General features: G+C 36.8%; 1 protein-coding gene and 1 long non-coding RNA gene across 3 annotated transcripts in view; both read left to right on the top strand.

Moving 5' to 3' along the window:
* The window catches only part of MRPL13 (mitochondrial ribosomal protein L13), a 44,276-nt gene extending 25,064 nt beyond the window's left edge, over positions 1 to 19,212 (top strand). For both annotated transcript variants that reach the window (XM_001496729.6, XM_023648904.2), the window contains exons 6-7: positions 5,189 to 5,310; positions 18,919 to 19,212. In XM_001496729.6, coding sequence (XP_001496779.2) covers positions 5,189 to 5,310; positions 18,919 to 18,940 — 144 coding nt within the window. In that variant the 3' untranslated portion in view covers positions 18,941 to 19,212. The remainder of the gene's footprint in view (positions 1 to 5,188; positions 5,311 to 18,918) is intronic.
* Positions 19,213 to 20,768: 1,556 nt separating this feature from the next.
* LOC138915441 (uncharacterized) lies at positions 20,769 to 24,221 on the top strand. The gene is made up of 2 exons (XR_011421380.1): positions 20,769 to 21,497; positions 21,757 to 24,221. It is a non-coding gene; the product is annotated as an uncharacterized lncRNA (long non-coding RNA).
* The last annotated feature ends 1,880 nt before the right edge of the window (positions 24,222 to 26,101 follow it).

Genomic DNA, 26,101 nt, shown 5'->3' with positions numbered 1-26,101 from the left:
TATCCTAGTTATAAGATAGTGAGGTTTGAATGTGGATGGTTTAAGTATTTATGGTAGTTCAGTTGAACAGTAAATTCCTTAAATAATTTCAGACTATAAAAAAAATGAGCCCATTCCCCAAAAATAGATTGTTATATTCAAAAGCTTGACAACACATTTTACTGTAAAAGCCTTTGGGAAACAGACACTTACACATTGCTGGTCGGAGTACAAAATGGTGCAACCCATAAGGAATCTGGGAATTAGGTAACATTTAACAAAAGATATACATAAGGAGATTTGTGCTTGATCCAGCAATCTCGTTTGTAGCAGTTTACTCTGAAGATACACATGATTATTGTTTCTACATTATTTATAATAGTAAAATAAATAAATAAATGCTTATTTATAGGAAATCGGATAAACTATGTTATATCCATTCAGTTTGGTAGTATGCAATTATAAAAAAAGAATGACAAATATTTTTATGACTTCACAAGTAATTCTTTCCAGGATATATTGTGAAGTGAAGAGAAGCAAGGTGAAAAAGAATATAGATAGCATACTACCTTTTGTATACATATATTCATATGTATGTTTGTACACACATATGTACTATATCTGCTTTTTGCATAAAGAAACACAGGAAGAATAAATGAGAAAGTGAAGTTGGCTACTTACTGGAGCATGGGCATAAAGAGGTGGAAGGAATACGGAAGAGAATGCAATTTTTTGGAGAATACCTTTTAGATTATTTGTTTTTTTACTTTAACTTTTTTTCACATTAAGATTTTACATATTTAAAAAATAAAATAACAGCACCAGTAGAAGTAAGTATAAGCGTCCAGATCTTGTTTTCTAAATGCTGTTCCCTGTTAAAAAGAACCTAGTTCTCCTTGGAGAAATGGTTGGTTCTAAGTCTGGAGCAGAGAAAGAGCAAAGTTATTACAGAGTATACACATGCAAATAGTAAAATAATAAGTAACAGAAGGTAAGGCAGTGCTCAAAACCCAATGGAGAAATATCAAGAGAACATATGAGGCAGCTGGAGTTGGTGCCCACTGACCAAATATGGGATTGTGTGAGCCACAAAATGAATGTTATTAATAATATATTACATTGAATAGGAAACAAAAATCTTTGAGCCCATGGTGATAGTCTAAAAATGATTTTTAACTTGTTATAATTTCCCTTCTTCTTTCTGGAAAAGGAAAAGCTCTTCTTTAGGGAAAAATGTCATTGAAAAAAATATAGAAATAATACTAAATTAGAAGAGTGACCATTATCAGGATATTCTATAGTCAGGTAAAAGAATATGTGGAACAGGATATTCACAGAGTTTCACTATTCGAAAAAGGAAAAGATACTTTTATATTAAAGATATCTGGTAGACACCAACGATAACCAAGAGATCAAATGTGTCATCAATATAGAACAAACTGACATCGTGTCTCTCCTGAGATGAGTGAAGCACTGAAGACCCAACATAATCTATATAGTGTCCTGCCAAAAATATTTAACCTGCATCTACTCATGAGGAAACAATACTGTAAATCCAAATAAAAGGACATTCTGCAACATAACTGGGCTGGACTCTTAAAAAATGTTAATTTCCTGAAAGACAGGAAGAGCAAGGGAGCTCTTCAGATTAAAGGAGACTTGACTTAAGAACATTATGCATGTTAAACAACATAAAAACAATATAATAACTAAATGCAGTTTGTCATCCTTGACTGGATCTTGCATTGGAAAAAAAACATAGATAAAAGATTATTATTAGGCCAGTTTTGGAAATTTCAATATACACTGTATATTAGATAAAAAGTATTTCATCAATGTTAATTTTCCTGAACATGAATTTGTAATGAGGTTACATAGGAGACAATCTTTATATTTAGGAGATATTTGCTGAAATTTTTAGGGGTGAAATATTTGCAAATTACTCTCCAATGGTTCAGCCAAAATGAAAGTGTTTGTGTACATGTGTTTGTGGATAGATAAAAAGAAAGCAAGTGTCGTATTTTAACAATTGGTGCATTTAGGTGAAGGGTAGCTGAGTGTTCGCTGTATTTTCACAACTTTTCTGTAGATTTGAAATTTCTTCAAAAAATACAAAAAAGTAGTAATAAACTAAATGATCACCTCGCCTCTGTGTTTCTCTTTTCTCCTCTTACTCTTTTTCCTGCTCCCCTCTCAGCTTAACCACCCCCTCTGTGCAAGGGACTCTTAAATCTCCATGAGCACATTCAGTCAGCGTTTCTGGGTTATCTTCTCTGCGTGCAGATTAAAGGCTGCACTCCCCCCTTCCTGGTTCCATGTGTAATGCCTAATCAACAACTTTCATTCCTCATTTTGCATTGATTTTATTCATTCTTTCAGTGAATTCTTCTAATACTGGGGAAATTTGGTAAGCTCATTTCCGTCAAAATTCTATCAATTCAGCAAACATTTACTAAGAGCCCATATGCTCCACACCTTCTATGCTGAGTGAGCACTTGACAACTTTGGAAATTGTCTTTGCAAATAAGGTAGAGATTTTTTAATGGCTTCCCAAAGAAGTGTGACATATTTATAAATTTTTATAAATATCAAACTGGCAGGTAGGCTCCTTCAGGAAGTGAAAAATAAGTCACTTAATATTTCATATGTCCAGGCATCCTCTGCTTGTTCTGATTCTGCATAATTATACTTACAGATTTGAATATGCTGAGGAAGGGATACTAAATATTTTTAAAATGCTTTTCAGTCAAGAAACACATTGTCAGTAGTATTGATTATGTTTTGTATATGTTGATAGTGACTCAGCTTTTCCGAACCATAATTTTAAAATGTGAACTTAAATTTTAAAAGATTTTATTAAAATTTTGCCATAATAATTGAAACAAAAAAACAACCCACTAACTGGGAAAAAATATTTGCAAGTCATATATCTGACAAAGGCTTAATATCCTTAATATATAAAGAACTCTCGCAACTCAATCACAAAACATCAAACAACCCAATCAAAAAATGGGCTGGAGACATGAACAGACATTTCTCCAAAGAAGATATACTGATGGCCAATAGGCACATGAAAAGATGCTCATCATCGCTGATCATCAGGGAAATGCAAATCAAAACTACACTAAGATATCACCTTACACCCATTAGAATGACAAAAATATCTAAAACTAATAGCAACAAATGTTGGAGAGGTTGCGGAGAAAAAGGAACCCTCATACACTGCTGGTGGGAATGCAAACTGGTGCAGCCACTATGGAAAACAGTATGGAGATTCCTCAAAAAACTAAAAATAGAACTACCATACGATCCAGCCATCCCACTACTGGGTATTTATCCAAAGAGCCTGAAGTCAGCAATCCCAAAAGTCCTGTGCACCCCAATGTTTATTGCAGCACTGTTTACAATAGCCAAGACGTGGAAGCAACCTAAGTGCCCATCAACAGACGAATGGATAAAGAAGATGTGGTACATATATACAATGGAATACTACTCAGCTGCAAAACAGAACAAAATCATTCCATTTGCAATAACATGGATGGACCTTGAGAGAATTATGTTAAGTGAAATAAGCCAGCGAGAGAAAGATAATCTGTGTATGACTCCACTCATATGAGGAATTTAAAACTATGGACCAAGAACAGTTTAGTGGATACCAGGGAAAAGGTGGGGTGGGGGATGGGCACAAAGGGTGAAGTGGTGCACCTACAACATGACTGACAAACATTAATGTACAATTGAAATTTCACAAGATTGTAACCTATCAATAACTCAATAAAAAAAAAACTGAAAAAAAAAATTTTGCCATAATAGGTTTTAGAACACGCCTACAATAACGCATTAGAGCTCTGTAATTCTTTAAAGCTACTTTAAAATTGTATTTTAAATTTTAATAAATTTATAAATTTTATAAATTTGAATAAATTGTTGTATTCTTAAGACATTGATTAGTCAAAACAATGGTTTATTTCATGCCATGTCCTTGCCCAGGTATTTGATTCTCAACTATAATATGCTCTCTGTAGAGAACTGTAATTTACTGAATAATAATGGGGTTTTTTTTAAGTTTCTGGGAACACACTATAATGAAAAGAGGGAAATATATTTACTGTCCCTGTAGAAATGCCCATAGGACACTTCCGTATTGATATCTTACCATTAGTTCAGTAGAGTCTCTAAAGTTATCATCCAGACTCACAATACAGTTAATTCCCTTTCCCTTGTTTCTGTATCATGAGCACAATATAAATATTAATTCTTTTGGTTACTCTTACTCTTCATTTTATCATGCCCTTTATTTAGTTCAATTCCTGTTCCTCCTCCTTTCAAAATATCTCTCAAATATATGTTTTACTCTTTAGTTTGCTTTTCATTACCCAAATTCAGACTTTTTTGCATTTTACTTTTTCTTTCATTTTTCTAAACATTTGGATATATAACCAGGGGAAAGCTGTTCTGGGCAGAGGGAATACCATTAATAAAGACACTAGGATCTGAGTGTAGACCAATGTATGAAAGGCAAGGAGGCTGATAACTCAGAAGCCATGGGTGTGCGAGTGAAGTGAAGTTGGAGAGGTGGGCTAGAAGTGAGGACCTGGTTTCAGGAGTAATGTTTTAAAAATTGCAAGCCTTTAGAAGCTATGATCTTTTTATTTTTATTTTTTTACATATACTCAGCACCTAGCACAATTTCTGCTTCATAGAAGGAGTTCAATAAATGTTGGCTAAATGACTCAAAGATCCAGCAGATTTTCATTTTCGTGAGTTTTTTCTGGCAACAATATGGAGTATGGGTTGAAAGGTTGTGGCACTGGAAGTAATAGACCCAGTGCATACGTACACGCATCAGATGAAAAATTATGAGAATGACCCAAGGCAGTACCTTCTTTATAGTTGAAGGGAGGGCAATAAATTGAACGGTATGTGGAAAAAATAGATAAAACTTACTGACTCAATAGTTGTCAAAATTGAAGATGTCTAATATATCATGAGAAATATGTTTGTCAAGATTAAAATATAGAGTGTATTATTATAATGAGATTACTTATATCATTGATTTAATGTACTCTTCAGGGATTTTCACAAAGTTTTAACTTAAAGATTATATTGTTTTCCTAATCCTGTAAATATTCCTTTGTTATCTTTTATTACTAAGTATTACTATGGAATACGTTTTAATAAAATTAAGCCTAAATTTTTATTAATGTAGGACATACCAGAAGATATTCTTAAGAATTTAGTGGAAGAGCTTCCTCAACCTCGGAAAGTACCCAGACGTCTCGATGAGTACACACAAGAAGAAATAGAGGCTTTCCCAAGAGTGTGGTCTCCGTAAGTCTTTCTTTTCTCTTTCCTGTCTTTGTAGTTAGTTCTCTGTTTTTCAAGCTGAGTTTAGTATCTCCTGTTTCCTTAACCAAATGACAAGATCCTTGAGGGTAGGAAGAGTGAACTTTTCTTTACTCCCTTTGATACTCTTTGCAGCTTCTACCTGCAAATAAACTCTAGATGTAGGTGTTAGAACCCAAAGTCTCGAAGTCCTAAGAGTGTGCTGGGTGAGTGCAAGGGTGTTCCTGGGTGCCTGTAATTGTCAGATACTGTGTTTGGGATGACGTGACTTGGATTGACTGTAGTCTCTTGGAATGATAAATGAATTGTTATTACCTAAAACACAGTAAAGAATATCATCTAATGAAAAGTCATTAATTCTGGGTACTTACAGATAATCTTGATCCAAAAAGAAAAACACAGTAAAAAACACTTTTTGCTCTCCCCTATGCAGTTTCCTCTACCTGCAGTCCGGAAGGCTGCTTAGATTTGACGCACTATCTCCCATCTAATTGTTTCCAGGCTTCGTGACCTGGCTCCTCTCTATCTCTTCAGCGTAAATTCTTCCCACTCCACTCCACTGTTGTAGTGATAGCAGGCTGTTTAAGATCAGTACCCGTTTTATGCAATTTAACTCTTCCTTGCCTTTTCTGCTATTACTTATTCATAAAACAATATGTGTTCACCTCATCATATGGTGTAACTCATTCTTAAGACTTTAGTTGAGATATCTTCTCCTTTAAGAAGTCTTGCCTAAATATCAAGACCAGACTAAGTGCTCAACCATCTTCTGCTATAGTTCCTGCTGTGTAATTCTGTCACTTCCACATTTAGCTCCTGAAAAGCAAGGGCTCCATCTTGCTCATCATTGCATCTCCAGTGAACAGAACAGTATTTCACATGATAGAGCCTCAGAAGTGTATGCAGAATTTACACAGTAAGTCTAGAGAGAACCCACACATCCTCATTGCTTGATCTACACAAGACAGCTAATCTTCCCGTAGATATTACCCTCTGTACTTTGAAAATCCTATCTCTTTATTGACTCTGGCCAGATAGGTTCATGAAAATCTAAGCCCAAGTCTGGCTTATGTGCAGGAATCTATTACTTGACTCTCTCCTCATGCGTATATGTGTATCATCAAACTCTTTCCACACAAGAAAAGTCTTTAGGGCAGTCTGTTTAAATCTTTTTGACTTTGCTGACTTGTGTCAAGGTTCTCCTTTGTTAATTCTACAAATGATGAGCAAAATAATATTATTAGTGATCATTTAGTGAGCTCTTTCCAATTGTCCTGCACTCTGCTTAGGTGGTTTACGTGCATTGTATCTAAATCTCTCCATGGGCCTATAACGTAAATATTCCTATCTTTAAGAGTGTGCCAGGGGTCAGCTGGTTTGTAGTACAGCCTGCATTTGAACCTAACTGTGTCTGCTTCCAAAGCTGAGTTCTTTTCACAGAAGCAAACTACTTCATTAATTTGTTTATTCAACAAATACATATTAGCTACCTCTACTATGCAAAATACTGTAATAGGCACTGAGGCACACTTTGGAGAAATTACCATTAAAGCAATTATTTAATTCACTTTCACACACTTTTATTGAGTTTATACTATGTGCTACGCCTTTTGATAAATGCCTGGGATATACAGATGATGAAGCATTTAAATGTAACTTCCTCTAGAAGTCCTTCCTGTACTCCTTGAACTGGTTAGGCTTCCATTATAGGGTCTCAGTGTACACTTTCCTTTTCATTTACTGTATTTATTCTAATGTAATTAAATATTTGTGTGATTATCTGTTTAATGTCTTTCCATTAACTAAACTCCCTGAGGGAACTGTATATTATCTTGTTTAGCGCTGAGCACAGTGCCTGGCTCATTAAGTATAAGTAGGCACTCAGCAAATATTCATTGAGTGAACAAATAAAGAAATAGAATATCCTTTTAACAACTTTTACAAATGAAGTTAGGGAGGAATCTCTAGAAGATACGAAGTGAAGGTAGTAAAATGCTCCAATTTAATACTAATTTTTGATGTTAGAATCAATGAAATTGACTAGCCTTAAAAACATTTTATTATTTTTGTTTCTGTTCAGTGTATCATCTGAATTATCTGGCTGCTTTTCACTTGATAGCAAATGACTGATTAATAAAATATATGTGAAAGACTAAAAAATTGATTTTATTGTATCTGGTATTTTTATCAGCTAGTTACCAGGACACATTCTCATGATAAGTATTTCCCTCTGAAATAAGGAAGTGCATTTCCATCATTCCCTTGTGTTCCAGTGTTGATTGCTTGACAGTGACATAAATCATAGACCAGAAACCATATATTATGTGACCTGATTTGATTCTAACAACTAAGTAAAGCATGAGGTGATTGTCTCCTTTCTTTGGCTCCTTTTTAGATGTCTGTTTAATAGCTTGCCTTCTTGTCAAAACCAGAGTCTATTTTAAATTCTTTTTATTTAAATTCATTTTTTATCCAGATTATATAGTGGTTTATTTAGATAAATCAGTAGTTTGTAAAAATAAAATGTTTTAAAATTTGTTTTACATGCATGATAGTTACAATTTTTACCCTTTGGCATCTAAGAGATGAGGCTTCTGTACTTTATAAATTTTAAATTTTAGGAAAAGTAAAGTAATTTTAATTTAACTTGTTCGTAGAGATTTACATGGTCATTTATTCAAGACACGTCAAACGTGCTTTTTCCTACTTAAACTACATAGAACTTCTCGTTAAATCTGAACCCATATAAATACAGAATGTTTTTCTAGGAAGATGTAAACATTTTTAAAAGTTCCTTAAAAGAGATGTGGAATTTGCCACAAATTGAAGTTAACCCCTAATTAATGGAAACCATTTATTAGCTTAGATTTACCACCCTGGAATCTAATCTTTACTAGGAATTCACATAGTATAGACTTTGCACATAGCATAGACAACAGTTCTGCTGGTGACAAATTCTGTTAGTTTTCCTTCATCTGAAAATGTCTGTATTTTTTCCTTCATTCCTAAAAGATATTTGCACTGGATATAGAATTCTGGGTTGCCAGTGCTTTTCTTTCACCTCTTTAAAGATGTTGTTTACTTTCTTCTGGCCTCCTTCATTTCTGATGAGAAATCTGTGGACACTGGTATCTTTGTTCCCTTATATGTAATATGTTATTTTCCACCCTCAGGGCAAAGCCATAAGAGGAAAAAGAAAATGCAGAACGCATCCCCATGCTGGTTGCTTTTCCAAGTTTTAATTCCCTTCCATAATCCATCTGTGTTTTTACTTTTCAGAACCCTTGGATAGTTGTTTGTTTTGGTTTGGCTTTTGAATTTAGTTCAGAGTTTATGGTTATAATTAGTGGGTGAGATGGGTTATAAGGGATTTACACCATTCTGGTAAAACTGGAACTCCTTTTCGGTTTTTTCACAGCATTTATCACTATCCAGAGTAATCTCATTTATTTATATGCATGTTTATTGTCCCCCTACATTACTAGCAATAAAAAAAATAGCAAGCACTAATAAAGGGTTTCTTATGTGCTTTCTATGGTATTAACCTATTTAATCCTGGCAGCAATCCAGTAAGTGAGTACAATTTTTTTTTTAAGGAGAATGAGTGTGAAAAGTGCTCCCACTCCTTTTATTTAGCAGGCTTCCATTTTACTGCACTCCTTTCTGAGTAGGTGCAATATTCCAGAATACTTTGCTTTGATGAGTTAGTACAATTTTTATCCCCATTTTTTTATAAATAATAAAATGTAGGCATAGAAAGATAAAGTAAGTTGCCTAAGATCAGACAATTGTAAGTGATGGATTAGGGATTCAGGCCTAAGGTGACTAGCTCCTGCATCGTGGCCCTAACGACTCTGCTGGAGTGCCTCTTGTAGCATCTTAAGTAAATGTACTTGAGTCATATCTAGTTCTCAAATGTTCTGCTTTAGAAAGTTATATCCTAAAAAAGTATTTTAAGTAGTCTTTGCAGTTTTGTTAGATTACCGTACTGTATGAAGTTCTATAAATCTAAGTATGTTATATCTGATTGTCTTATAGAAACACCATCATAAATGAATTTATATTCGTAACCAAGACGGTTATGATAATTTTTTTAACTAGAAATACCAAAAGTGCTCTTTAATCAGAGATGTGACCAAACATATATTATGCATTTGGAGTTATATATCATGAATATTCTGAAGTGTGTTCTAAATCAGTAAAACCAGGTAGTATAGTAATATAATAACCATTCACAACAGATTATATTTAGTGTTATTATAGTCGAAGAGTATTGATCAAAGTGCTCATGTTACTAAGTGATTCTTGGTTCATTTAAAACAAATTAGAAGGTGACAGAGTGCCTTTATTATATTAATGGAATTAGAAAGGGCTTTTCTGTAATATTTTTAAGGAGACTTTTAAAGAAACTTAGAGCTACTTGATGCATTTTTGAGTTACTACTCTGGGAATCGATTTTCCTGCTCATACTCTTCCTTCCAAATTTCCCTGTGGCAAGAATATGCGTTAAATACCGGGCTCTTCTTTATGCTGTATTAAAGTTTTGATCTTTCTCAAAAGTAGCCACACAACATATGTTAACTTGTGTTCCCAAAATAATAATATGGGTATACACTTAGACATTACCCTTTGAGGGTATATCATGGTATATGTATACTAGTCATTTAACATTAATCATTCAACATTTCATTCTTCTGCAGATTAGAACTGACATTAAGTCCAGTTACTTTTTATTACCATGGCATGCATGTGATCAGGAAAAAATATGCATTTTTGGATTAACCAAAAACTTGTCTAAGAAATCGATGATCTTTTAGTTCAAGGCTAATAGAACTTTCCAAAATGATGAAAAAGCTCTATATCTGTGCTAATATAGTAGCTCCTGGCCACCTGTGGCTCTCGAATACTTACACTTTGGCCAGTGTGACTGAGGAACCAAATTTTTAATTTTATGTAATTTTGATTTTAAATTTCGGTAGTCTCATGTGGCTAGTGACTACTTTAATGGACTCTGCCATTTCTTTTGTTTGCCATTTAATAAAGTTCTAGTATTAAATATTATATGCATTAGAATTAAAATATTTGTCACACCATGCAATGCAATCCATTTAAAATGGGATTTCTCGTTACTGGTAATCTGCTTTCATGAGAAAAAACTTTTTTTCTCCTTTTGGAGAAGGAACCTGCTTAGAATATACTTTTGTTCCACCCAAAATAGCTAAGTCAGCAATATAATCTTCCTTTGGAATGTAGTAATTGGAATTTGTTCAAGAGATCTGATGGTGAATCTGCAGAGACTTGACTGAGACAGATGTACCTGCATTGCACCATAAATAAATAGACACAAAAATAGCTTGCTTTGGTTTTTGTTTCCCTAGCAATAAAACTTAAAATATTTTTATAGTATAAAAATGTACATATTGTAATTGGACCTATTATTAGCTTTTGGTTAAATGTGAGTTTATTAGCTTTTCTATTAGAGACAAAAAGCTTTTGAGCAACAGTAACAATTGTCAGACTAAGCTTTGAACCCAGTAGTGATTTGACAAGATGGTTTTAATCTTAATTAAAAGCTACCATTGTTGTGATTTCATTTAAATTATTTTAAATCACTTACAAAAGTTATATTCTCTCAGGTCTAATTTCAGCATACTTTAGATTTTCTTATGCTCATTGTTTACTCATTTTAAAAACAGTGGTAGACGAGGAAAGAAACTAATATTTATGAGAAAACTGTAAATTTCTTTTATAACTAAAAGCAATTTTCTCATATGAAACATATTGCCCATACATGTCAAAGTAGATACATGTTTGCCATGTGCAAGTGGTGATAGTAGAGGATGCTCTTAGAATTCATTTCTCAAAGAAAAAACAACATGCTTTCTTCACAATTCACTTACCTGAGATTGTAGCTTTCAAATGGTCATCCTGTTTTAATATTATCAATAATTATTTCCGTAGTCATTGCAGTTTTGCCAGCACATTACAAAACCACAATAATCATGGAAATTATAATGCTGTCACTGTAATGGAAATTTTCTAATTTGTAGAGTAAAAATAAACCTTGGATCATTTTAAACTTTTTATTTTCGTTTTTACAAAATTCTGTAGGAGACCTTTAGGGAAAATAGGTATGTGGAAATTTCCTACTTGAATTGCTTCACGTTAGCCACAAAGTGATGAAATAAAACCAAAAAAGAAGTGTATTTTTTATTCCTCACTCGTTAAATATGTAATGCTTTATTTTAAGAAAAACCCTCACCTTTGTAGAGAAACTAAGTGTGGAAAGTTTCACCATCAGTAAATGCTTGAAAACAGATGTTGATAATGAAAACTCATGTTCCTGGTATTTAACCCTCTTTACAGAGTATGCCTGCAGGAGAGAGGTGGCAAGGATGAAAGCGAGGAAGAGGTGTGAGGACAACCGGGACTGGCCCTGGAATTGTCTTTCCTGAAAGTAGGATTAGGTTTAGGGAGTTTAATAGGTAATCCATGCAGCTCTGTAAAAAGAAAACAGGCTTCCAGATGCTGGGAACGTTACTACTAGAAAAGGGACTTGCTGAGCATCTGTCCAGTCTGTAGTTCTAGAAGAGAGCAAGGATTTAAGTTCAGTGCATGCCCTCTGATACAAAAGCTACTAATCCTAAAAAGCTACAGATTTTAATCTACAGTTAAATTAATACCCAGAAGAAACTTTTTACCGATGCCTTTATAAAATGTGCTTCAGATCAGAGACTTAAATAAAGACAGTAGAGAAGGATTTTTACCTTTTCAAAACCCATGAGGAGCTGGGATCTGGACATCTTCAAGATTTTCCATAATTTTCTGCTCATCTAGTCATGTGGCATTTTCCTACAAGATTTAACTTAATTTGCTGCTCTTCACAGTCAGAAGTTATTAACTCGACTTGGGGAGCAAGGTTACTTTCCAACTTTCCCATCATTTCAACCAGCTCAGCATTGGCTTAAACCATAGACCTCAGGATTTCCAGGGCTGAATTTTGCTCAAATTAGGCATCTAAACTGTTCTAAACCATTCTTTTGGGTATGAACAGATTAGGACTGGTTATTAAAATAAAAAGCAATCTCTATTTAAACAATAAAAACCAAGTCATTTTCAGTCCTAGCTGATAGAATTTATGACTTATAAGTGATAATTGAATGTAACAAAATATTCCTGTTCATTTTTTTTTTTCTTTTTCTCCCCAAAGCCCCCCGGTACATAGTTGTATATTTTTTAGTTGTGGGTCCTTCTAGTTGGATGCTGCCTCAGTGTGGCTTGATGCGTGGTGCCATGTCCGTACCCAGGATCCGAACTGACGAAACCCTGGGCTGCCTCAGCAGAGCACATGAACTTAACCACTTGGCCACAGGGCCAGCCCCATTCCTGTTCATTTTAAGTGAAGAAACAATTAATAATTTGATTTTTAAAAATTTGTAACAATCTTGTGAGTTTAGTTTTTTAAAAAAGCACTGGTGAACTTTTTCTGATCCAACTGGCGGTACAGTGCCTAGAGAAATGAGTATAAAGGCACTGTTACTCTGCCTCCCTATTCCTGTACAGCTAACATCTTTAGTTCTAGGAATATGTGATGTCACCAGATTCCCTGGAATGGTTTATTCTAAATAATTCCACCCATATAATAGAAATGACTTAAAACTCAATCAAACTGACCATTTTATTGTTCTTAAGGTTACTCCACCATCCAAATTTTATTCTTGTCTTTTAAATGTTTGGTTGGAGTAGGCATTCTACTGAGAAATATTATTTGGGAGTAAAAAGACATAAGACCTAAGGGAGAATAAAATATTTTTGAGATTTATTGCACTTAAGTTATACCCAATTTCATGGATTTACAACTGACATTTGAAGCATTTTTCCCTCGGAAAATAAATTATATTAATGGGACAAATAATATTAAGTGTCTCTAATTGAACTGTGACATAAACCATGTGTTTTATAGGTTTATATTTCATTTTATTCATAGACCAAATGGATTTTTCCAACTGTTTCACAATAAAAACTGAAATCTCCCAAAAGGTTTTTCCTGAGGTCAAAAGATAAATTTTTTTTATAGAAATGTCCCCGTTTTCAAGATAATGTAAAGCTATTGGCCCCTATCATTTCTGTGTTCTGATTTGAGCCTCTGCATTCTTGAGACGTACTTATTTCATTTAATGTGTGGCAGACAGCATTTTGCATAGGGGCATCTATGATAAAGGATTTGCCATAGAAAATTGAGAATTACGTAAAATATGGTGTGATTTTAACTGTTTTTGAGCAATCACAAGCACCATAGAATACATTCTATAGCTCAGATAGGCCTTTTTGTACGTTCTGTTTCCTAATTCAAAAAAGTGATATTATTTTTTAAAGTTATATTGTTTAAAGCAGTTTTCTGCTGTTGACAAGTATTAAGTGCAAAATGAATTACTGCTATAGAACATTTAATAGCTATGAAAGGGGGCCGCCCCGTGTCTGAGTGGTTAAGTTCGCGCTCTCCGCTTCGGCAGCCCAGGGTTTTGCCGGTTCGGATCCTGGGCGCGGACATGGCACCGCTCATCAAGCTATGCTGAGGCAGCGTCCCACATGCCACAACTAGAAGGACCCACAACTAAAATATACAACTATGTACTGGGGGTCTTTGGAGAGAAGAAGGAAAAATAAAATATCTAAATTAGTGGGTATGAAAGTTTAGGACAATTTAGAAAATGAATTAGAGAAAGTCTTCTGTTGGTTCATTCTTCGAAGATTCATTAATCTCCCAAGTATACCCTGAGCACAGATATGAAAGCTTAAAACTTTTAGCTTCCACTTCAGAGGTCAAAATGTATGTGTGTCTGTGTGGTCTCCCCCTATTAGAAAATGCACTCTCTAAAGACAGGACTTTATCTTGCTCACTGCTGTGTTCCCTGTGCCCACAGTTGAACCTGACACTCAATAATCGTTGTTGAATGGATGAGTGAAATTTTATTCCACTGAAGGAGGAATTGACTTTTAATTGATGAAGTGTGATAAATTCATATTTTGGTGTTTGCTGTTTATTTAAAGCTTGCTTAATAACCAAAGCTAAAATACAAATTTTTGTTAACAGTCTGTGGTTTAGTATAACTCTGATATATCCAATTTTGGATACTTTGTGTTACAAATATAAAGAAAAGATCATGGTAATTTTGTTAAACTATAACTATATTTCTGTTTCTGTCAAAGAGTAAATTTCTATGGAAAAAACACAAAAATTAATAGATACTAGCTTTCAGGGCCAGCCCTGTGGCCAAGTGGGTAAGTTCACATGCTCCTCTTCAGCAGCCCAGGGTTTGCTGGTTCGAATCCTGGGCACAGACCTACACACCACGCATCAAGCTATGCTGGGGCAGCATCCCACATGGCAGAACTAGAAGGACCTACACCTAGGATGTACAGCTGTGTCCTGGGGGGCTTTGGAGAAGAAAAAAAAAGAAGATTAGCAACAGATGTTAGCTCAGGGCCAATCTTTATTGAAAAAAAAAAATAGATATTAGCTTTCTGTAACAGCATTTGAAATGTCTCTTCAGAAGTTTCCTGAGATTATTCTAGAATGCTGTTATTATTTAGAAATATATTAACTTTATATGATGTTATCTTGTATTTTAAAACTTCATGATTATTTGCAATGAAAAGTGAAAAACTAAGGCAAATATAGACTATAAATTCACCCATTATTCCTCTGACAAAAGATTAAGCCGTTTCATTAAAGTCATTAAGGTTTCAAACAACATTAAGCATCCGTAGTATAAAAAATATGCTAGAAGCCAGGTTTCTTGCTTTTAAAAATTCTTTAATCTAGTAAGGAGATTAGGTAGATCTAAATATAGGATAGGATAGATATGTAAGCAACATAATCCGACAATTCAATTCTGATTAATATAGTGTTGCCATATGTGGATTAGCAACTTTTAAAGAACCTAAATACAGTGACATTTACTCACTTGCTAAAGCTACATGAACTACAACTTAATCTTTCTTTGATAATAGATACCAAAAGAATATCAGTATCCAGTACACATTATCTTAATTAAAAATTAGTTATTATTCTATCAGAAAAGCATAAAACTGCATGTTAATAAAGTCCTCTGGTGGGTAAAGAGCCAGGAAGGATATTGCAGATCAAATGGAATCATTTCTAGCTAAGGAGGAAGTATGTTACCTTCTGTTAGGCACAGCGTAGTTTTAGAAATTTCTTACTGAAGATGCCTCTGGCTTCTTCAACATCTTCAAATAGTCATCTCCTGTCTTCTCAGTCACTCTGTCTGAGGTCTGAGGTGAACCCTTGCTAGTCATCGTGTGGTCCATAGACCAGCACTGCTTCACACAGGAGCTTGTTAGAAATGCAGAATCATGAGCCCCTCCACAGACCAACTGAATCAGAATCTGTGTTTTCCCAAGAGCCCAGGTAATTTGTATGCCCACAGAAGTTTGAGAAGCACTCAGGTAAATAGTCCTCCCCTCCTCTTTCTTATGTTAACTTGGATTTCGTTCTTTTAGTAGAAGGAAGTAAGAATACAAATGTGTGTATGTGTGCCAGCTTTGGTTTGTATGTGGAGAGAGAAATATCACCACATTTAGTGTAAAAAACTTACTTTTCCCCTTAAGGGTATCTCCGAAGCCCTGTAATATGGTTAATTGTCTCCAGTATGATTTGATGTTTCTAGCTATGCCAACATCTAAAGTATCTAGGCCGTTGGCCAGGGTACTGTTTTCTCCCTTTGGAAGCTAATTAACCATCTGCAAAAGATCCTGATTACTTGTCAATAGCAAAAGGAAGGGATGAGTTTGCAAACAGTGTGTCATTTTCAAGGCAGTCACTGTACTCTAATGACAGATATCTTACAAGCATCCACTACATGCTGGGCACAGTGCTAATTACTGGAAGCATGAAATCAATTATATTGGGACCCTGCCTTCAAAGGAACTGACAGCCTAATAGGAGTCATGTAGAGTAAAAGGGTGCTTGCAAGCACTGCAGTCAGAAGTCCGCCCTAGATCCCTACTATCAATTTCCTAGCTGTGTATCCTTAGACAAGTTACTCAGCTCCTCTGAGCCTCAGTTTTGTCAACTGTAAAATGGAGTTGATAGGGTGTCTTTCTTACAAATAAGCATAAAATGAGATAATGCATGTGAAGTAGTTAGTATACTTTGTGCTATCTAATAGGCACTCAGCACATGTTATTACATAAGTAACAATCCATTTACATAAGTAAGGGCAAGCATAATTTCAGAAACACTGTAATAGGAGTATGCATGAAGTTCTCTGGCAATCTTAGAGAAAGGAGCCCTGTCTACGTTAGAAAGAAAGAGTTGTGGAGGGCTCCCCAGGGATGTGATTTTTGAGGTGAATTTGGAAGGATGAATCAAGTCCCTTGGGCAGAGAAAAGAACAGAGATATTCCAAGCAAAGAAAATCTCAGGTCCCCAAGTCCAGAGGTGTGCAAGTTTTTATCTGGGCCATAGCAAGTAGTGTGGTGGGGCTAGAATGTAGAGGGATAGGGTGTAGAAAGAATGACTCAGAAAGGTTAGCTGGGGCCATGTTATGGAGGGTTATATATTGAATTCCAAGGTGTTTGAATTTTGACAAAGCAGTGGAGGGCTATTGAAGATTTTTAAGCAGGGCCACTTGATATGTGGAAATGGGATGGAAAAGAAAGAATCTATGTTAGAGACCACCTTTGCCTCATTTCTCCTAAACTCCAAATCCTAATTACTAGCTGCCTGCCATGTCCAGATTTTATCATATTCAAAACCAAGATTCTTTCCTTCAGAATCTGTTCTTCTGCCTCTATTCCCTATCCTGAAAAATTAAATAGCACTGTCCTACACTGAGTTCTTCAAGTCCTTGGATTGTCATTTTCCAGTAGCTCCTTGCTCCGTCATCTCCCTGGCCCTTCCCTCTTTCTCTCTTCCTCCCCTCTCCCCACCAAACATGTTCCCTTTCTGCTTCCTAAATCCTGAACCTGACCCTTCTTCTCCCTCATCATTGCTACGGCCCTAACTGAGCCCTCATCTCCATCCTCCTCAGCTCCTGCGAAAAGTCTTCAAACAAATTTGGGCTCTGTTAGTCCTGCATGGCCTTCAGGCCTCTGCTTACATGACAGATTACATGCTTCATACATATTTCCAATTTTATTTCTAAATTCCATTAAAGGGTGCTTTTCTCATCTCCTTGTAACCTTTGGTGTGGAAACAAGTGGACGGTGACTAAGCACATTTAATTTATTGAGTGGACTTGCCGAGATTTCTTGTTAGGACTTTGGCTTAGAAGATTTCTTTCCAGTGGCATCGCCACCACCATTTTGGAATTATATGAACCAGCTGGACAGGAGAGTAAATTGTTTCTTAAAACGTACTAGTGTCTCTTGCCGGGGAACTGCTTTGGTTGTATTCTCACATACCAGAGATTAAAAGAATACACTTTGGAGCTGCTTTTAGTTATCACATCAAACTTTCATCTCCCAGACTTTGGATGCAGTTTTTACATTTGGAAAGAGATTTCGAAAACAGTGACAAAATTCTGCAGTTTCTCTTCTTGTTTTTGTAGGATGGCTGATATGGTGAAGCATATTTGGCTGTTTTCCCAGATGAGCGCCTCTGTTCCTCAGAGTTAAATAACAACTTTAAATTGTACTGTAGCTCATTTACTCAGCCGCTAGACTGCTGGCCTTCATAGCTGGGCTATCTGATATCTTGTGAGCATTTTGTCTAAGAAAACAAGATGTAAATGTAGAAGGGGACTAGATGAATTGTTTCAGGGCAGAGTTTTTTTTTTTTTTATAGGAACTCAAACTATTGAATATTTTTATAACTATTTCAAAAAAAACTATTTAGCTACTTATTACTAACTTCCTTCTGAAAATTCCATTTGAGCTCCACGCCTACAAATAGACCATGTAGAAGATGACAGGACACTTTAAAATTGTTTGCATTTTGTAATTTCCTATTCTTCTTTTTCTCCCTTGTTATGATTTGACATTTCCCTGAAAATGTTCTTTGTTTTAATTTACTACTGGAAGCAACTTTCAGGTCTGATTAATCCTATAAATATATAAATGAGGAAAAGACCAGTAATATGTATATAATTAAAATATCAACAAGCTGATGTTTATACATTTATTTTGTATGTATATCATAATGAAAATTAAATTTAGCATATGATAAAATAGAGAAATTACTCATTCAAAATTTGCCTTTATTAGGTAAATCCATCTCATCGATTTTACAGATCACAGTAATCCTTTCTTTGAAAAGGACTTTAGGAAAAAATGCTCTAAAATAGAAATTGGATTCAAATTTTTTAAGTTACTAAATACATTCACGCATAGGTACAAGATGGCCTATATTTAGTCTCTCAAAAGAACTTGGGAATTGTCACTGAGCCATTCTGCTTTGTAATGATTTGGCTTTAGTGGTTTTAACCAAAATTTTAGATATAGTGTTTGTAGATATTTCTCAATAAACAGTTGCTTTCATATTAAATTGGAAAAATAATCTTCCTTCATCAGACAGGAAAAAATGAAATAATGATTCATGAAGAAATAAATGTTGATTTTTGTCTTTCAGACCTGAAGATTATCGGCTATAGAAGAATGAAAGTTGCAGAAAATAACAGTGAGGTGATTGAAACTTTTTCCTGGTGAATTTCTCCTAACCTCCAGGGCAGAATGAACCAAGTGTTACATATTGACCAGGAAGTTGTTATGAGTGCTGACCATTTGTGGAGAAAGGTCAGGAAAGGATATTCCTCCCATAGGAAATTGCAATAAAATACATTATTTTATAGAATTATTTTATTGTATAATCTGATTTGAGTATTATAAATGATGATAAGAATAAAATTGCTGACTTGGTTAACTATTCAATTTTGCATTTAATGAAAAAACAAACCCTAGGTAGCATTGCAGTGAGAGTTGCCAACAAGGGCCAGTTCGTGCAGATTTCCTCAAGTTCTGGATCACTCTTCTTGCCACCTGGGAAAACAAGCCCCACCTTCACTTTTCCTTTCAGTGTCTATTTTATCTAACCTGCCATTCATCTGAGTTCATCCCTCCAGCCGAGTAGGGTAAGGTTTGGCGTGAGGTATTTACCTACTGCTGCCGTCTTTTTCCATATAGCCTCTTTGGTTTCCATGACACAAAAATAACAAAATAATGCCTATCTACTACCTTAGCAATCTCACTGCCCTGCCTGTGATGCTGTTTGCAGACCTCTACTCTGTCTCTCCATATCTCTCTTATTGGCTTCTATTAATTCTGTGCTGGCCACTTAGATTGGCCTGCTGGAATAATATCCCTAGCAAAATCTCTACTCTAGAGATTAAGATACTGAGCTACTGTATTTGGACATTTTTATGGGAGTTTGTTTTTTTTTTCTTGCCCTAGCCAGCCTAGGAGTGAGTTTGCAACCACTTTTGCCATTCATACAGCAAACATGTATTGAGTGCCTGCTCTCTGCCAGGCACAGTGCCAGGCATCGGGGGAACAAATCACACATGTCTTCCCCCAACACAGACCCCACCAAAAAACATACAGTCTATTGCAGGCTAGAAGGGAGCTGAGAGAGACTTGTAAATAAGTGTACCTGGGTGTCAGAGGCGCTGATGTAACAATGTGTGACCCAGGATGTAAGTGTGTTTAAGGGAAAAAAGTAACTAGCATTAAATAGAAAGCATTGCTAGGAAGCACCTGCTAATGTGCCAAACACAACAGCTTTATATAGATTAATTCATTTAATTCATACATAAACCCTAAAATGTACATAATGTTATCCTCCTCATTGAAAAATGGGCACACTGAGGGACCAGCCGCATGGCCTAGTGGTTAAGTTCAGCACGCTCTGCTTCGGCAGCCCAGGTTCAGATCCTGGGTGCAGCCCTACAGCACTCATCAGTGGCCATGCTATGGCAGCAACTCACATAAAAAACAGAGGAAGATTGGCACAGACGTTAGCTCAGGGTGAATCTTCCTCAGTGAAAAAAGAAGAAAGAAAACTGGGCACACTGAGGCAACAATAAGTAAGTTGGCCAAGATCACAGAACTTCTGAGTGGTAAAATCAGGATCTGAGTCCAGGTAGTTGGCTCATAACCTGATAGAGATGAACAGCTACCATTCACAACGAAGTGGCAGTAACATCTTCAACTCGTGGACCAAAAAGAAGCTCCACCCCTTACTTGTGATGTGATAATCTTAGGTGTGAGACAACATGAAATAAGCCCGGAGCTCCTGAGCCAGCAGCTTTAAGAGGGAGGAATTTTTGTCTGCTGTACCCTAAGCACCTAGAACCAACGTTTGTTTGTTGATGAAAGGCTCACTGAAGAAAGCTCTTTTCACCAACAAAACTGCGGGATTTGAAGAGGTGAGATCAGAGTAACATGCTCTATGAGAATGTTGAACCCAGTCGTCATCATATTAAATATTTGTTAAGACCAATCACCATCCGCCTCACTCTGACTCGCTGTGTGAGAGCCCGGTTGGTGGGAGAAGGGCAGTCTGATCCTGCAGATTTAATGGGCTGTGTAGACCTACAGTGGGGCTATTCTGGGGGACCGAAGTGCTCTTCACAGCTGGGAGCTCACTCTATTTTGCATTCAGACAGAACCAGAGCAGAGGGGCTTTTGCACCAGCCAAGCAGCCTTCAGAAGCACCGCCCACCCATTTGCTGTTGCTTGAGAGTGTAACAGCCTGACCCGTCCATATCCTGAAAGAACACAACCACAAGTAGCCAAATAAAAATCACAGCTCTCTGTATGGGACTCAGTAATCTGAAGGAGGAAGACAAGCTGGACCGCTAGAATCCCAGCTCCTACTGAAGTAAAATGAATAGAAGTAGCAGAACTTTAAAAAAATAAGAGTTCTTACAGAAAAAGAGTTGTAATCATTCCAATAATCGTATGGGAAGACAAAGATTAATAAATATCTTCTGTTGCTGTGTCTGTAAGGTGCACATTAGTGCAGATAAATAATAAATCAAGTCACCAAAACCAAAATCCTGTTTGTTCATATGCAATTTTTCACCAGGTGACTGTGTTACACTATTGGGTATGTCCCATGTCACCAAACCAAGACTTAACTGTGGCTTCAACTCTCCCAGAAATGGAATCTTCAACCAGTCAAATAGGAATCGCCAGATCAGCACTAGTTAGGTAATCTGCCTGATACATTACCTAGCTACCTAATAAATTACCTGCTTTCCCCTAAAGGAAAGTAACTGCAATAACTAGCCTTTCTTTGTTTTACCTAGCATAGCTTCCTTGTTCCTGCTCCCTTCTGCCTATAAGTCTTTCATTTCGTACAGCTCCTTGAAGCTCCTTTTTATCTGGTAGATTGGATCCTGCCCAATTTGAATCGATTTTTGCTCAAACTCTTAAAATTTTTAATATGCCTCAATTTATCTTTTAACAGGTAACACCAGGTAAATGTGAAAAACACCATCCAGCTGAGCATAATGACCGATGGAAGAATATACAAAACACCTTCTCTCTCTTACCCCATTTTACCCAATGCATTGCCTACTGTATTCCAACTTTGTGGACTTTCTCAGTAAAACATGAGTAAGTGTCCTGATTATAAGTAGGAAAAAGGAAAAGCCTTCAGTATTGCGAAGTTTCGAAACAAGAGAAAATGTGACACTGCAATAGCCAGTCGGCCAAAGTAATCACATTGGTCAACATAGGAGACAACGCTGAAAACAAGAGAAACAGAGCTTAATATTAACTTCCCAATAATCACCTGCTTTCTAGGGAACTGAAGGCTGAAAAGTGCTTATTTGCAGTGGGCCTGAAGCTAACTGCAAACCTCATGAGGCATGAGAGCACTTCGCGTCGTCTGATCTCATTTGGGGCCATTACAAACAGCCTCTTTATGAGAGGGGGCAATTAACAAAACAAGAAAAGTGGGATTTCTGTTTCAAGCCAGTTCAGAGGAACACAAACAGCACAATAAGCGGCCATCTGCCTCTGGTGTCCCATTTTATCGAAAACTATAATCCTTTCACCTATTCTCCAGAGTTCAAAACCACAACCCTTCACTATAAACATCTCCACCAAGCAAACTTCATATCTTGTCAAAATAACATTCTATGTTTACTATAATGTCTTTATTGGGATGTTTAAAATTATGGTAGTTTTCTTGTATCACTTACAAGACTGTGCAAGTTTTGAGTGTTCTGCCCCAACTCCATTTTTCTCCTAAGCCCCGTTACTTTCGGAGTACAAAATTCCATCCCCCGGGGATTGCTGGAAGGCATCTGCCACTTTATAGGACGGACGGCTGTACTCACTGTAGTTGCTGGTTTAGCACATCCTCCTGCCAGCTGACTCTTCTTCCAGGGTCCTAAGAGGTCACACTCCCACAACCCCAGTAGAAGTGGCCACCTGAGATTTATTGTACCAAAAATTCTGGTGCCATCCCCTTATCAAGCCTAGGTGGCAGTAGGGAGCACCTCGCTGTGAGGCCTCCTGAGTGGTCAATGTGATACTGTTGCCAAGCATGTCCTCATCTCCAGGCATGGGTTATCTCCAGCGTTCAATCAGGACCTAGCAGGCGGGCCAAGATAATTCTAAAGCAGGTCTTTACCACGATTCTTTGCCCAGGCTGCCATCCTTTCCTTTCTTATCCTAATTCCTACTCTAAATTTATAAAGTGAATACTAAGAACTATGACTGGTGAGATTGATAAATAATATCTCTTGGTTTAGACAAACTGAGTCACACGTTGGCCCAGAGGCTAGGGTTGTGGTAATGAATCAATACTGCCATCTTTACAAGTGATTAAAGAGCAGAATTTTGTTTTACTTTTAAGGTTTAACCTAGATGAAGGAATTTTTTTTTAAAAGCATGTAAGTTGCAGTTATCAGATTCTTACTGTAGTTCCTTCCTCTCCTTTATTGCTAATTCCCTCCAAGCCAGATCTAGACACTGTCACTGTGCCCGTGCCCCATCTTGTTTCTATGCTGCAGTTGACAAACTTGTTTTCCTACCTTCTCCTGGAAAAGGGGGTTAGTTCCACATTCAGCCAAGAACAACACTAAATGTCCGGGTCTCTCCTGGCTGAAAATTCCTGCATGGAACAGGTAGCAAGTCCTGAGGCTGCAAAGCCTAGAAGCCCCAGGAGGGACGCTGCTGCCAAGCTCTACAATGCTGAGTTTGAATTGGAAAGGACCCTATTTAAGAAGGTACGATCTTTCCAAAACAGACGTTAAGGCTCCATTTCAACTTAAATAAGGCTCTTGCAGAGAAACGGTACTTCTCTCTCTCTGCCCAAAAATCTAAAATAAGAGAGTTGAGTAGTTTTGCAGCATCACTACTGCTCGGGGCTTTGCCTTAGAAGAATGTAAATCTGAGATTGGCTACCCGTAAAACAGACGGTCACTCCACCTGAGGGCCAATTTTTATTAGGCTGGCTGCCAGGAAGGTTGAGGACACATTTTCCACATGAAGATGGCATAAACAGGACCTCTGAAGGAGACACACATTTGTATCAGTGCCACTTGGTCCACGAAAACCTCTTTGATTTCAAACAAATCTTTATTTCAAGGCTTAACTTCGCTCTTACTGCCCTTACTTTTCAATTCCAAAGTTAATACCTATTAAAACCTTGGAAACAGCGGCAGCTAGAAGACCGCTCCCTTTCTAGTGGACACCTGTGCTTTATAGGTTGATGATATGGAGCTCCAACTTGTCAACCTGCATTAAATTGTTTAGAATCAACACTTTGAAATTATGATACCATCTGGCATCTTCTTTAGCAATCACAAAACCAAGAACTGTTTTAATATTTAGAGGAAATTCTGAGTATAAAGCATGTGTCTTTTACTTTTTGGCAAATTCACAAAGTCCAAATAAAATATTTTTATAACTCGATAGAAAAGTATTGCCCAGTTATTTTATTTTTATGCACTGTTACCAGCACCATGTATATGCAGAGCCAGTAAATTATGGAGAAATATGAATATGTGTATTCTTCAGAAAATTGGATCTAGAAGTCTAAGCTTTGGAAGCAGTGATTAATCACCCAACTCTCCAATCTATATTAACTAGGGGTCAGCTGCTATCTCTCATTCAGTCATTCAACCAATATTTATGTTCCAGGAACAATTCTAGGTGCTTGAGATACATACGTGAATAAAAGTGGCCTGCTATCATGGTGTGCTATTGTGATTTATAAGAAGAAATATATGTATATTTGGTCTTTGTCCCTGTTTCTGCCTCAGAGTTCCCATAAGCCTTGGAATTTCCGAAGTGGTGAGAACGATAAAGGTGTGTTTTGTTATGGGTCCAGGTCTGTTCCACACGTCTCTGGCAGTCCTTGTCCAGTGGTTACCTGAGGTATGTTCTCATGGTGAAAGGCAGAAACACAAGAGAGCAAGCCTAACTATGCAAGGAGATTGCAAACCTCTGCCTGCGATATGCGCACTAACATCCCATGTAGGCCAATGTAAGGTCAAGTCAAGGGCTTGGGAGGTATTCTGCTCCCATGGAGGTGATGGAGGGGCAGGGTGGAGTGGATATTTTTTATATATACTTTACCCAAAATGCAATGGAGAGAAGAGATTGTATTCTATGTTTTTAAGGTAGAGCCAGTAGGATTTTTGACAGATTGATAGAGTGGGAAAGAAAGAGAGGACTCAAGGATGACTCCAGGTGGACCCACTTTCATCCTTTAACCAATCCTTTGGGCACTCATCTCATCCCAAGAGGGTGAAATAAAGAAGAAAAGGAAACAAACCTATGGAGACCTCCTAAGGGAGTAAGAAAAATTTTTTTTCTTCACCCCATTTCTCTCATCAGCCACCTCCCTATTTCTTGGTCCCTTTTCAGCAAGAGTCACCCAAAGAGTAGGATATATTTGCCATCTCCATTTTCAGCTTCCCTTTTTCTTTTCAATTCTCTCAAGCTTTTGCCCTCACCAGTCCACCAAAATTGCTTTCTTGAACGTCTCAAATGACCTCCGCACTTTTCATTTATCTGAGTAAAAGCCAACATTTATACAATGATCCACAGGCTAATACATTTTCTGGCCCCCAGTCACCTCTCTAAGCTCATCTCCTACAGTTCGCCTTCTGCTTGGCCATGCTAGCTCCTTGCTTTCCTGGAACACCCCAAGTGCCTTCCTTTCACAGGGTCTGTGCATCCAGATATAGCCTCCTGGGCAGTAATTACTCCCTCAGCTCCTTCCAGTTTTTGCTCAAATGTCATTACTGTTAAAGGCTACCCTGACCACCTTATTTAAAACGGTAGCCCTCTCCTTCTTACCCCCAGCTCTCCCAATCCTCTTACCTTTATTTTCCCATAATACATCTTTGTAAGTGCCATCTTTTTTACTTACTTAGGTTTATTGTTTATTTTGTCATTCCCACGAGAATACAAACTCAGTGAGATAGAGATTTTTGTGTGTCGTGCTTGCTAATGAATTCCAAGTGCCTAAAACATACCAGGGATATCCAGCTGTTGTTCCATAAACACATTCCCATAAGTCAAATGTTCATGATAACTTGGGCATTCCAAGTCTCCTAATTAGTCTCTCGGACTCACATTTCCACCTTCTTGTTACAGATCCCTTCTGCTCGCCTATGACTTTAGCCAGAGTTATAGTGGACCATTCTGAGAGTTCAGACTCAACTCTGCTGGCAGTGTCCTATTTCATATTCAAGGAACTTCTACTCTCTGTCTCAGAGTACTCTCATGCAAAGACAGCCCTGGAGGTTAGAAGTTAACACCCTGAAGGGCAAGGCTTAACCAGTGGGAGA

The sequence above is a fragment of the Equus caballus genome, chromosome 9, assembly GCF_041296265.1.
Source record: "Equus caballus isolate H_3958 breed thoroughbred chromosome 9, TB-T2T, whole genome shotgun sequence".
NCBI lineage: Eukaryota > Metazoa > Chordata > Mammalia > Perissodactyla > Equidae > Equus > Equus caballus.
Note: the sequence above shows the minus strand (reverse complement) of the source record. Positions and strands in the feature narration are given on the sequence as shown.